The sequence below is a fragment of the Rhincodon typus genome, chromosome 24, assembly GCF_021869965.1.
Source record: "Rhincodon typus isolate 14 chromosome 24, sRhiTyp1.1, whole genome shotgun sequence".
Taxonomy (NCBI): Eukaryota; Metazoa; Chordata; class Chondrichthyes; order Orectolobiformes; family Rhincodontidae; genus Rhincodon; species Rhincodon typus.
Window position 1 is genome coordinate 32,648,544 of NC_063355.1, and position 13,567 is coordinate 32,662,110.

The window sequence follows — 13,567 nt, forward strand, 5'->3', positions numbered from 1 at the left end:
ATCTGCTCAGATGAGAAGGAACACAACGGATACCTAAAGCTGCTGAAAGATGCCCTCATAAGAATGGGATACGATGCTCAACTCATTGATTGCCAGTCCTGATGTGCCACAGCAAAAAGCTGCAACGATCCCCTCAGAACACAGACACAGGACAGGACTGATAGAGTATGCTTCGATGTCCATGTCCCTGGGGAGGAGAAACTACAACATGTTCTTTGCAGCCTTCAACATGTCATCAATGACCAAGAACATCTTGCCATGATCATCTATATGACACTATACAACCCTGCCATGGCAACCTCTGCAAGACATGTCAGATCATCGACATGGACACTGCCATCACACGTGGGAACACCACCCACCACATACACGGCAGATACTCATGTGACTTGGCTAATGTTGTCTACCTCATATGCTGCAGGCAAGGATGCCCCAAGGCATGGTATATTGGCGAGACCACGCAGACACTATGGCAATGGATGAATGGACACCACGCAATAATCGCCAGGCAGAAATGTTCCCTCCTAGTTGAGGAACACTTCAGCAGTCAAGGACATTCAGCTCCCGATTTTAGGGTAAGCATTCTCTAAGGCAGCCTTCAAGATACACAACAACGCAGAATCGCCGAGCAGAACCTGATAGCCATGTTCCGTACCATGAAGATGGCCTCAACCATGATCTTCGGTTCATGTCATGCTACATGTAGCCCCACCATACTGTTCTGTATTTGTCAAATCTTCCTTACTGTCCTGTTTTAACACCATCACCCTGATAACATGTTATGATCTCTCCACGTTAATTAGTTTGCGCAGTTTTGGATTAGTTGTTACATTGGTTAGACCCTCAGCATGTTAATCAAGCTGTTTGGTTTGTCTCCAGCACCAGCTTCTTTTTTTTTATTATTATCTCTCCGCCTCATTTAATTGGATTATAGATCATTCGCTTCACTTAGTATTCAGCTGTTGACACGTTACTCACACCATCTGACATTTTTGATCACCTGCAGAGACTTATTGTTCAACACTCCACTGACACCTTTTGTGTGATCTTTTGAACTCTCTGCCCTTTGATCTCTCTGTCTATATATTCTGTGCCTGTATGCTTTTCTTCACTTCACCTGTCAAAGGGGTAGTGCTTTGAAAGCTTGTGATTTTAAATAAACCTGTTGGACTATAACGTGGTGTCGTGTGACTTCTGATTTCAAAGATGAAAGAGATTGTGTGTTTTGTACTGTTGTTTTTACTTTTTTTCTCATTGGGAGCTGTGAATCGTGTTCTCAGAACTAGTGGTGGCACAGTGATAATTAGGGATTCATGTTAAAATCACGCTACATAATAAAATGAATCTAATTTTCTGATTAAAGGTCTCAGACCCGAAATATTAACTTTACTTACCTCAATTCACAGATGCTGCTTGACCTGCTGAGCTTTTCTTTTTTTCAGAATTTCCAGCATCCGCAATGTTCTGCTTTATTGATATAATCTGAATAGGTTTATGAGCCAATAATCTGTGTTGGATTGCTAGTTAATAATGGATTCAGATTTAATATTAAAATCCCACTTTCCAGACCATACCTCCCAGTTCAGTTGATCAACACAGACTGAGTTATCCAAGGAGAGGTTTAATCACTAGTCCGTGCTGAATTGTTTGATGGTGATGGAGTTGGCCTCAGGACCAATAAGGTCAGCAGAAGGTGAAATCAGCCAGATTGTATTATTTTCCTGAAATCTCTTCCCCTATCAGCTGAAGGCAAACTTGGCTGTGATACTAAATAAAAACCGAAATAACTGCGGATGCTGTAAATCAGGAACAAAAACAGAAGTTGCTGGAAAAGCTCAGCAGGTCTGGCAGCATCTATGAAGAAAAAAATCAGTTAACGTTTCGGGTCTGGTGACTGAGTTCTGAGGAAGGGTCACCAGACCCGAAACGTTAACTCTGATTTGTTTCTTCACAGATGCTGCCAGACCTGCTGAGCTTTTCCAGCAACTACTGTTTTTGTTGGCTGTGAAAGTCTCTGGGCGAAACTATTTGCTCACTCTGACTGTTTAGACTCATACGTGATGGATAATCGTTTAGGCAAGGCACTGAAGACAGGCTGACATCAGAGAAGCTGTTTTCTGGCACTGTCAGGTATGAGAGGATAAATCAGGGGCACAGGCAACAACTGTGCCAAGTAATTATGACAATGCCATCTTTGACCTGACTGATCATATTTAACTGATGCAGGTTCTGACTTGATGCAGGAAAGGTTCAAGCAATTCTTTCAAATCCAGTATTGTTGTGTGTAAAAATTTTGAGGCCTACCCAATATCCACCCAGGCCGGTTCTGGTGCAGTCGGTTTGGATGTCCTGGAGATTAGGAAGGAGATAGTACTTAGCAAACACTAGGAGTAGCTGACCCTGCATCCTCTCCGAGGTTACCTAGAGCAGGGAGACAAATTGTTACTGTCTCTAAAACACAGCAAATTCTGCAACATATTACAACAGCAGCAATATCTCTCAGCCAACACAGAAATATCTGCCAACACACCTCACAGTGGAGTAATTGAGACACATAAGGAAACTGTGTCATGATTGTTAGGGATGTTTGGAAGAGGGACCAGAGGTTTGGCAAAAAGTAGCTTTCGAGGAAGATCTTAAAGGAGGGGAGGAAGTTGGGGAAGTGCAAGAGTGAAGGAAGGAATTCAAGAGTGTGGGGCCTAGGCAGCTGCGGGAGGTTTGGGGAGATAGGGTGGAGATTGTTAAGAGTCTAGAGTCACAGAAAGAGTCTAGAGGGTGGGGGCTGAGCTGACGTTTACAAAGGATGGAGGACAGCGGTTGGTTAGGTGAGAATTTGGGTCTGAAGGTGAAATGGGGAACAGGTTAGGGACGAGGGTTTATTCACCAGATAGCCAGAGGCAGAATTGAAATCAGATGACGTTAGACCATTAGGGAATTGAGAGAATGTGGGGGTTAGAATTCAGCTTTGCTTTGATTGGGGCACAGAGGTTGTGTAAAGTCTGATTCAGTTTAAGAGACCAGGTAAAGAGAATAATGGAATCAGTGACAAGAGGAAGGAGTTTATGGTGGGGGCCCAAGACACATCAGTATTACCAAGTGGAAGCAACTAAAAGCAACAGCGACTAAACACTATTTCAGAAGCCAATTATACTTTAAACTACAGAAAAATTACCCCATTTAACTGTTAAAACAACTAAAACTCTGCTCCACAGGTACACTTTCCTCTGTCCCTGGAGTGGACACTTCATTCTCCAGGAACCAGTCTAAAGTTATTCTCAGCTTCTGATGGCTTGCTTCATTTTCCAGCCTGATAACTTTGAATTTTCAACTGACTTTTATGGTGAGGGTATTCTCAAGATTCCTCCCTCCCCCAGTCTTCCAGTTTCAGTCAAATCCTCAAAAACCTGGTCTTTTCAATTCAACAGAGTTCCAAGCCACATTCTGGCTAGTGAATAATGGAGACTGGCTGAATCTAATGCTCTGCTCACTCTCAGCAATGGGCAATAAAGGCCAAGCCTGGAAACGATGCTCACAGCCAAAGACAATCACTAGGATTTCTATCCTTGTCAACTTACCAGCACATAACCAAAGGGACTAAGTGTGTCCATGAACAGCTCACTCCACTGGTCAGTGAAGATGGCATCCTTCAGTCTTTTATTTATCATTGAGTTCACTTCCTGCAAACTTCAAAAATAAAAGATTGTTACAATTTTTTTTAAAAGCAAGTAATGCTACCTCAATTCTCTCCCTTCTTTTCCTGATGGTGGGTCGCTCAGTCATAGTCTGCCTTCTGCTAACTCTCAAAGTTGTCATTTCTCATGTAGGTCATTTGACTTTGGACGGAGATTACACCCAAGCCTGATGTCTTCCTCCAGGTCAGAAATGGAAAGTCAATATCAGCCAGAATTCCCTCTTGCTGTCTTACGCTGGAAAATGTGAATGTTGAGTCAGACAGCACTAGGTTTAACCAAGGTTCCATTCTTCACCATGATGGAAAGTTGCCGACACTGTCTGTTCTGATAGGATCATGGGTAAGGAATGGCCATGTAGCTAAGGAACCACAGCCCAGAAGTTTCACTTGGCCATTTCTCCAAGGCTGCACTGCTGGCCTGGGAATCCAACCCGGCTTGGGGATCTTTCCTGGCCTGGGGATCCTATCTGTTGACCTACATCAGCGCAAACACAATTCTAAATCCATCTGTATATTTGCAGGAATCCTGCACTGGGGGAGCAGGGAGAGAATTTAAAATGCAGTCTTTTAAAGTGTAAGAATGGTGTAAAATTCCAGAGGGTGGACGGTCAGGAAGGCAGTGAGACTTCTGCAAGATTGAGTTGACTGCGGAGCACCTGGGTGACATTTAATGGCACTTTCAATCATTATATTCAAGAGGAAAATCAGGCAGGATCACAAACACAAGTTACAGCACTAACTAGATGGGGACAGAAAGGATTTCCTCAAGACTGGCTTTCCGACTTTCCTGGCTGACTGGCAGCAAAACAGAGAAGTATTGCTGGTGTCCATGGTGCTGGGGGGATCTCAGTAAAGTGTCTCACAAGCTAAGTGCAAGGAAGAAGTGTTAGTACTGAATGTCAGTTCTGTGACCAACGTAGGGAAGATAAATAGCACGTTACTGTTCCTCTTCAGGTCTAGGTACCCTGGAGACACAGTCATATGTTTACTTCTTCACATGAATAACTGTAGAAATAATCTTTTACCTGCACCATGTCCAAAGGTTCACTCTCTCTGCAGCTGACAAAATCTGTTATCTACTCCCCAAGTGGGGATCTGTTACATCTGCCATCTGTAACTCCCGGGACAGATGCCACAAACTTTAAACTTCAACTAATTCTCAATCCTAGTCCAGGAGACTATTTCACATCACGCCAATGGAAAGCTGGTCCTAGAAGAGGCATTTTGGAGTTTGGACAGCTGACTTCCAATAGGGAACAAGCCATTGAGCTGGTGCAGAGCTTCTGGGAAATGATTAGGTTCGTGGAACAGAGCAGACCCAGGCAACCAAAGCACCAATGTCTCCCTCACTCTAACCCAAGTGTTATCCCCTAGTATTCTTTGTTTATCCCATCTTATCAATAGATCCATCACAGCAATAAGAAAGCAAAGGATAATGCACTGAAAGGGAATTATGCTGTCAATGACAACAGTCCCTGGAGAAAAGCCTCCATTTCTCCATCTCAATGTCACTTCCATGCACGTTCCCAAATAATTCCCACTGGAACAAGGGAAAAAAGGTTTGCACTCATATAGCACCATTGTGATCTGAATGTATCACCATAGTTTACAAACAATGAAATAGCTTTGAAATGTACGCACTGTTATAATGTTCGAAATACTGCAGCCAAAATGCACACAGCTTGCCCCAAAAACAACAGTGATAATAAACAGATAGCCAGTCATTTCTTGGGGTATTAGCTCAGGGGTAAATATTGTCAAGCCACCAGGAGAGCTGTCAGTGTTCTTTTGTTCTCCTTGAATTGTGCTAGGGGTCTTTCTCTTCCACCTGAAAGAGCAGATGGACTCCAATCATCAATTAACTTCCAACAGTGCAGCACTCCCTCAGTCTGACCATCAAGGAAGAACTGAATATGCGATGCTGGGAGATTCACAAAGCATGACTGGTGCTGAATAGTCCATCCTTCCAGCAAGATATAATGATTGATGTTTTATAAAATCAAGCAACAAGAAAACAATTTGGGTGTTGAGGGATGGGTTAAGCAGGGTAGGAGAAATATTTCTTACACAAAGTTGCTGTGATCTGGAATGCACTGCCTGATAGGGTGCTGGAAGTGGAGTTAATAGTGTATTTCCAAAGAGAATTGGATATATACTTAAAGATTAGGGCAGGGTTACAGGAAAATAACAGGGGTATGGGTGTAACTAGAAATCTCTGATAAAGAGCTGAGACAGATTTGATGGATTGAATGGGCTTCTTCTGTGCTCTATGATTTCCAAACATAATACTAATCAATACATAAATACGTCACAGATGCGATGGATACAAGCTGTGCTACTGGGCTGGATATTATATTAAAAAATTCCCTTTTGTGCTTCCTCTGAATGTTTTCCCTTCAACTCCCCAACATCACCGTGTCTGGCTTTAGCACCTGGAAAGACAGGGTTTGATTAGGAGTAGTCAGCATGGCTTCGTGTGTGAGAAATCATGCCTCACAAATTTGTTAGAATTCTTTGATGAAGTGACCAGGAAGGTTGATGAGGGCAGGGCAGTAGACGTAGTCTATATGGATTTCATTAAGGCCTTTGATAAGGTTCCACGTGGTAGGCTGCTCTGGAAGGGTAGATTGCATGGAATCCAGGGACGGCTGGCAAATTGGATACACAATTGACTGGATGGTAGGAAGCAGAGGGTAATAGTGGCAGGATACTTGTCAAACTGGAGGCATGTGACTCGTGGTGTGCCTCAGTAATCAGTGCTGGACCCATTGCTGTTTGTTATCTATATCAATAATTTGGATGAGAATGTACAAGGCATGATGGGTAAGTTTGCAGATTACAATAAAATAGGCTGTATCATGGACAGTAAGGAAGGTTATCAAAAGTTGGAGCAGGATCTTGATCACCTGGGGAAGTGGGCCAAGAAATGGCAAATGGAGTTTAATATAGATAAGTGTGAGGTGTTGCATTTTGGAAAATCAAATCAAGGTAGGAATTCCATGGTGAATGGCAGGGCCTTAAGGAACGTAGTTGAACAGAGGGACCTTGGAGTGCAGGTGCACGGTTCTCTGACATTGGAGTCACAGGTAGACAGGGAAGTGAAGAAGGCTTTAGGCACAATGACCTTCATCAGTCACAACATTGATATAAAAGTTGAGAAGTTATGTTGCAGTTGTAAAGGACATTGGTGAGACTGCACTTGGAGTATTGTGTTCAGTTTTGGTCACCTTGCTATAGGAAGGATGTTATTAAACTGGAAAGAGCGCAGAAGAAATTTCCAAGGCTGTTCCGAGGACTCAAGGGACTGAGTATTAGGGAGAGGTTGGACAAGCTAGGACATTTTTCCTTAGAGCATAGGAGACTGAGGGGGGAATGTTATAGAAGTGTATAACATCGTAAGAGGCAATGGGCAGGGTGAATGCACACAGTTTTTTTCCCAGGGTTGAGGAATTGAGGACTAAACGGCATCAGTTTACGGTAAGAGGGGAAAGAATACATGGGAATCTGAGGGGCAACTTTTTTACACAGAGGGTAGTAAACATATGGAATGAGTTGCCAGCAGGTGTGGTTGAGGCTGGTACATTAACAACATTTAAAAGGCATTTGGGCGAATATATGGATAGGAAAGGTTTAGAATGATATGGGCCAAGTGCAGGGAAATGGGGTTAATGTGGATGGTCATTTTGGTCAGCATGGACCAGTTTGGGCTGAAGGGCCTGTCTCCGTTCTGTAGGACTCTATGACTCCATGACCGAAGCTGCAGCTCTCTGCAGGGAGTAGGTAATATGTGGCATTGTGATACTGTCACATGTCGTTCTGATAGGCCGCATGTAGAGCTGTGTCACTTGCCTGGTTACAGTGCCAGGAGTAGGTAACAAAGAGAATTGCATGTCTATGCCTTTCACCCAACAGTAAATACCCCAAAAGAACAATGGTAAGGACTGGAAAAATCTAGCTTATAATATTCAAACAGGTTAGCAACTTCCTGCTGTTTCAGATGGCCAGGACCAAGTGTTTGTTTGATCATCATTCCCCACTGGAATTGTCTCTGGTCTATTAATGTATTCAGTCTGAGTGTGCAATAGCAAATTTAACACAATTTTAACGGGCACAAACATCATTTTAATGTGTACAAAAACCAGAAGTGGCAAATTAAGTTTGACCTGATGATTGTGGGAGGGAGCTTGTTGGGGGCTGGAAAAGCTGGATCAGCCAGCATCAAAACATTGAGTCGGACATACCACTTCCTGTCAGCCTCCTGACATTCTTTTACAAAACAAAAAATGAAAATTTTGGAAACACTTGGCAGCTCTGTCAGAATCTATATGGATAACAGGTAAGTTAGTGTTTGCGATCTGAATGTATCTGATCAGTTTAGATGAATGGTCCATCCCTAAAATAATAATTTGAATGCTCTTCACATCAACATGATCGACTTGCTGAGTGTTTCCAGCATTTTCATGTTTTGTTAGTAGGTTTACAGGATCTGCTTTTTGTTTATATCTTTTTTCGAAAAAAAATTCTTGCTTCCTCTCTCAGAGTCAGCAATTGACATTTCTCATGCATCCGAGCTGGAGGGTAATTATTCAAACTACTTCAGGGCTTAAGAACATACTGTGACTCACATAGCTAGGATAATATTGCTTTGGCAAAGATTCTGCCTTCAAATGAGATGTTAAACCTGTGCAGGTGGATGTGAAAGATTTCCTGGCATTACATGAAGGAAAGTAAGGAATTTTACTGATGCCATTAGCCAACATTCTTCCCTGTATCAACACTATATAAAAAAAATTGACAGCTATTGGCCATTTGTAGCTCATTGCTGTGAATGCTTTGTTCGTCAACAAAACACAGTGACTGCACTTCAAAGCAATTCCTTGCAGAGTTGATTCTGCAATCCCAGTGGGAAGCAAATGGTAGGCAACCATAGACACATCATCTATGATGTTCCACTATTAATGTGAATCAATGGAAAATTGCAGGTTGTTTTCATATGATGGGTCTATTAAGCAAGGACTTGTCCCTCATTTATGAGGTATAGTAGGACAGTGGATCACCAGAAAACATAGATTTAAGATAATTGACAAATGGACTTGTGGAAACATAGATTAGAATCATAGAATCCCTACAATGTGGAAGCAGACCATTCAACCCATCGAGGCCACACCAACCTTCTGAAGAGTATCCCACTCACACACACTCAGACTCCTAGCCTATCCCTGTAACCCTGCATTTCCCATGGCCAATCCACCTAACCCACACAGCTTTGGACTGTGTGAGAAAACCAGAGCACCTGGAGGATACCTGAGCACCCAGAGGAAACCCACACAGACAGTTGCCCGGGTGGTGGAATCAAACCTGGGTCCATAGCGCTGTGAGGCAGCAGTGCTAACCACTGAGGTACTATGCAATGATTTTTTTTTACTGCAACAAGTTGCTCTGAGCTGGAATTCACTTCATGAAAGAATGAAGGAAGCATTGTCAGTAACTTGTAAAAGCAAATTAGATAAAAGCTCAAAAAAGTCAGATTTGTATGGCTATGATAAAAGAACAGGGAATGTGACTTGTAAATTAATCATATTCAAGCTCAATCAAACAGCCAACCCAAGAATTATGGGCCTAATAGCCTCTTGCTGGACTGTATTAGTCTATTTAATTGTTTCCGAAAGATAAAATGAAGTGCTATATTAATTCATGTAATATGATGTGATCCTTAACTTCTGTGTCTGAAATACTGTTTATCAAACTAATCGTGAGGAATGAACTTTATTGGTTGAAAGAGGCAGAAGTAATAGGTTTGTTAGAATTCTAGAGAGATGGTGGTCAGAATATAATGAGAAAAAAATCTGCACAGGGAAGAGGTAGGTAACCTTTCAGTGATGTGTAGGAGGTGATTTACAAGATCCTTTGATAATAACAGCATCCCCAGCATTGAACAGCCATTCAGAGAAGAGAGGTTCCAGGTTCACTCTCAGTCTGCACTGAATTCTGGCTGGTGTCAGATGGATGGTGAAGCAGCACATTAACTGGGATCAGTGACTCTGGGCTGAGGGAGTGAGCAGGTGGTCAGCCATGGTTCCTGCTGCTAACTGCACATTGTGGTGGGGATTCAGTGAAGATACTTTCAGGATCAGATGCAGTGTCCTCACCAGTAGGACAGACACTCAATGTATCTACTCACAATGAAGGGCTGCCACTGGAGTAAGGACCAGGACGACAAACAGCACTTTGGGAGTATCAATGAAAAAGACAAGGCTGGAGCATTTGTAACAATCTTCAGCCAGACTTTGAGGCATTGAATACTGCAAAGAATATGGGCCCCGAAAGCATTCTGACATTGAAGACTTGTGCTCCACAACTTGCCATACCCCTAGCGAAGCTGTCCAGTACAAGATTCATTTGTGACATGTGGGCATTGTTGGCTGGGCCAGCATTTATTGTCCATCCCTAGTTGCCCTTGAGAAGGTAGTGGTCAGCCACTTTCTTGAATTGCTGCAGTGTATTTGGTGTAAGTAGACCCACAGTGCCATTAGAGAAGTAGTTCCAGGATTTGACCCAGTGACACCTCAGGAACGGTGATATATTTCCAAGTCTGGATGGTGAGTTGCTTGGAGAGGGGCATAACGATGGTGTCTCATGTATTTGTAGCCTTTTTCCTTCTTAGATAGTACTGTCATGGATTTGGAAGATGCTGTCTACGGACCCTTCGTGAATTTCTACAGTGCTGTTTTGATAATAGAAGATTCAGTTATGGTAATACCATTGAATGTCAAGGTCAGATTCTCTCTTCACAAACAAAAACAGAAGTTGCTGGGAAAGCTCAGCAGATCTGGCAGCATCTGTGATCAGAGTTAACATTTCGAGTCTGGTGACGCTTCCTCAGTTTTTGGTTTTTATTTAGAATCTCTCTTTTTGGCGATAGTCATTGCCTGGCATCTGGATGGTGAAAATGTTACTTGCCACTTGTCGGCCCAAGTCTGGACATTGTCCAGATCTTGTTGCATTTCTAATTGACTCTAGTTTTGCTAGGGCTCCTTGATGCCACATTCAGGCAAATGCAGCCTTGATGTCAAATGCAGTTGCTATCCCTCTGCAATTACCTCTGGAATTCAGCTCTTTTGTCCACGTTTGAATCAAGGCTGTAATGAGGGCAGGAGCTAAGTGGCCCTGGCAGAACCTAAACTGGGTGTCACTGAGCAGGTTATTGTTGAGCATGTTCTGCTTGATAGCTGTGTTGATGACACCTTCCATCACTTTACTAATGATAACAGTAGACTAACGGTGCAGTATTTGTTTGTGTTCGACTTGTCCTGCTTTTTCTGTACAGGACATACCTGGGCAATTTTCCACATTGTCAGGCAGATGCCAGTGTTGTAGTGTTGCCAGTTACTGGAACAGCTTATCTAGGGGAGCAGCAAGTTCTGGAGCACAGGTTTTCAGTACTATTGCCTTTGCAGAATTCAGTGCCTCCAGCCATTTCTCTGTCACATGGAGTGAATCAAATTGGCTGAACAGGAATATCTGTGATGCTGGGGCCTACTGGAGGAGGCCGAGATTAATCATCCACTGAGCACATCTTGCTGAAGATTGCTGTGAATGCTTCAGCCTTATCTTTTGCACTGATGTTATGGACTCCACGTCATTGAGGATGAGGATATTTGTGAGGAGCCTCCTCCTCCAGTGAGCTGTTTAATTACCCACTACCATTTACACCTGAATGTGGCAGGACTAGGCAGCTTAGGTCTGATCTGTCGATTGTAGAATTACGTTGATGCCTGTGCTGTTTAGCATGCTAGTGGTCCTGTTTTGTAGTTGCACAAGGTTGACACCTCTTTATTAGGTTTCCTTGCTGAAATTCATGAAAGCTCCTTAGACAAATCCTCTAAACACATGACCATGACCATCTGAAGGTCATGGGGCAGCAAATAGATGGCTGTACTGCCAACTGCAAGTTTCCCTCCAAACCTTTCACCATCTAGACTTGGAAATATATCGCCAGTCCTACAGTGGCACGAGGTCAAAAGCCTGACATTGCCTCCCCCGACATTATTGCGGGTTTATCTACACTAAATGGGCTGCAATGATTCAAGTAAGCAGCTCACCGCCATCTTCTCAAGGTAAATTGGGAATGGGCAATAAATACTGGCCCAGCCAGTGACACCCATTTCCCAGGAATTAAAACAAAATTCCCTCGTTAAGGTTTAGGCAAGCTAAGGATAAAGTTAAAGGGAATGAAAGGCAACAGTTCAAAAAACGGATTGGAACTGGCCCCCCCATGATGCTATATGCACAATTGTTTGCAACATTGTTCATGGTTGAGGTGATTACTACAATACCTGAGGCCAGTGGCATTAATGTACTGCATTAAAATTAATCATTTGTTACGTGTTATCCGGAAACACAAAGAACTCCATCTCTCCTGTTTCCCTGTTCTCTAATTCTTGTCCTGTTTGGCTTTCAGCCATTCTCTCTGTATAACTGAGCCAAACTTTTGTCATTTCATCTTCCTACAAATATTTTTGTCCCCACTTGTATGTCCTTCATATGTTCACGTGGCTTTGACATTCCAGTTCAGATCCCGTACTGACGTACTCAATGTCTTTTTAAAAATTCTTGAAGTATTGCAGAGGAGACAATGTATCGCAGGCTGAAGGTGAAGTAAACATATGGATCATGCTTCAAAAACAACTTGCATTTATATAGCAGTTAATGTAGTAAAATGCCCCAAGGCTCTGTTATCAACAGATTGGCAGCTTTACATGAAGCAACTTAATTACATAGGCTCTGCTGCTTGCTCATTCCCCATTGGCACATAAATCCCAACTAAATGGCTTTGTATTTCCTTTTTACTTAATTGGTTTCTTTATTGGTTTCTTAAACAGATTAATTTCCTATTTCATCCAATCATTAATCTATTCCCCGTGTAAATGTGATGCCCAAAAGTTTGTTGCTTTGACATGTCACACTGAAGTGAAAGAGGCAGAGTGTAAAAAGATATATGAAGATGCTAGTCTTTTAATTATTTCGATAAATGTCCAATCCAGATGTTTTCCTCGGCTCCTTTACTCAACCCACACAAAAGAGAGAGCTATTGTATTACTGGAAGGCCCATGAAGAATTCCCATTAAAATTCACTCGTGCAGGTGCTGCTCCTGGCTCTGGGGGAGTTCCTGTCACATTCCAGGGTCACAGACAGATGTTTCAGATTCTCAGCTATGGAGGAATTTGGTGGGATGTGGGGCTTATGAGACATTTCGAGCAGGGCACTCTGACCTCGACCAGTGAGAAATGTACTCTGGCTACATTGGCAAATCAGTGGGGCAGAGCTGATGGTACATCCACTACATCCTCACAGGAAATTTGTCCAACTTCATTTAGGGGACCACGACACCAGTCTAGGATGATCCATATAGCCATGAGGTTAATACATCTTATCGGAGATACTGACCCCATATCAATGCTCTTGATTGATGCAGTCTCTATACTGGCCCCTTTAATTTTCCTTTAGAGCTAGATGAGATGCCATTCCTTTGAAGTAAAGGCAGAAACTTACAGTAGCAACATCATTTGAGCTTTGTTTTAGTTCTCCTGAATGGTTGCATGTGCACTGAGAGGTTCTGCCTGACACCCATGAAACCACCCTCCAGCTCCTCTCAGTGGTTGGGTTGGTTAAAGCAGGACTCCTGCACTTCGGCCCGCAATCCTTCTCTTCCCTCCCACAACGGTGATAGGGTCTCCCTGGTCCTTACTTACCGCTGCACCAGCCTCCATATCCAAAGGATCATTATCTGCCATTTCCACCACCTCCAGCAGGATGCCACTACCAGACATATATACACTTCCCCTCCCTTGTCAGCCTTCCGCAGGGATGATTCT

General features: G+C 43.0%; 1 protein-coding gene across 1 annotated transcript in view; it reads right to left on the reverse strand.

Annotated features, from left to right (window-relative positions):
* Nucleotides 1-13,567, reverse strand: part of LOC109931760 (phosphatidylinositol 4,5-bisphosphate 5-phosphatase A) — an 87,592-nt gene that overhangs the window by 37,005 nt on the left and 37,020 nt on the right. The window contains exons 4-5 of the mRNA XM_048611783.1: nt 3,576-3,684; nt 2,305-2,421 (exon numbers count right to left, since the gene is read on the reverse strand). Of these exons, the coding sequence (XP_048467740.1) occupies nt 2,305-2,421; nt 3,576-3,684 (226 nt within the window). The remainder of the gene's footprint in view (nt 1-2,304; nt 2,422-3,575; nt 3,685-13,567) is intronic.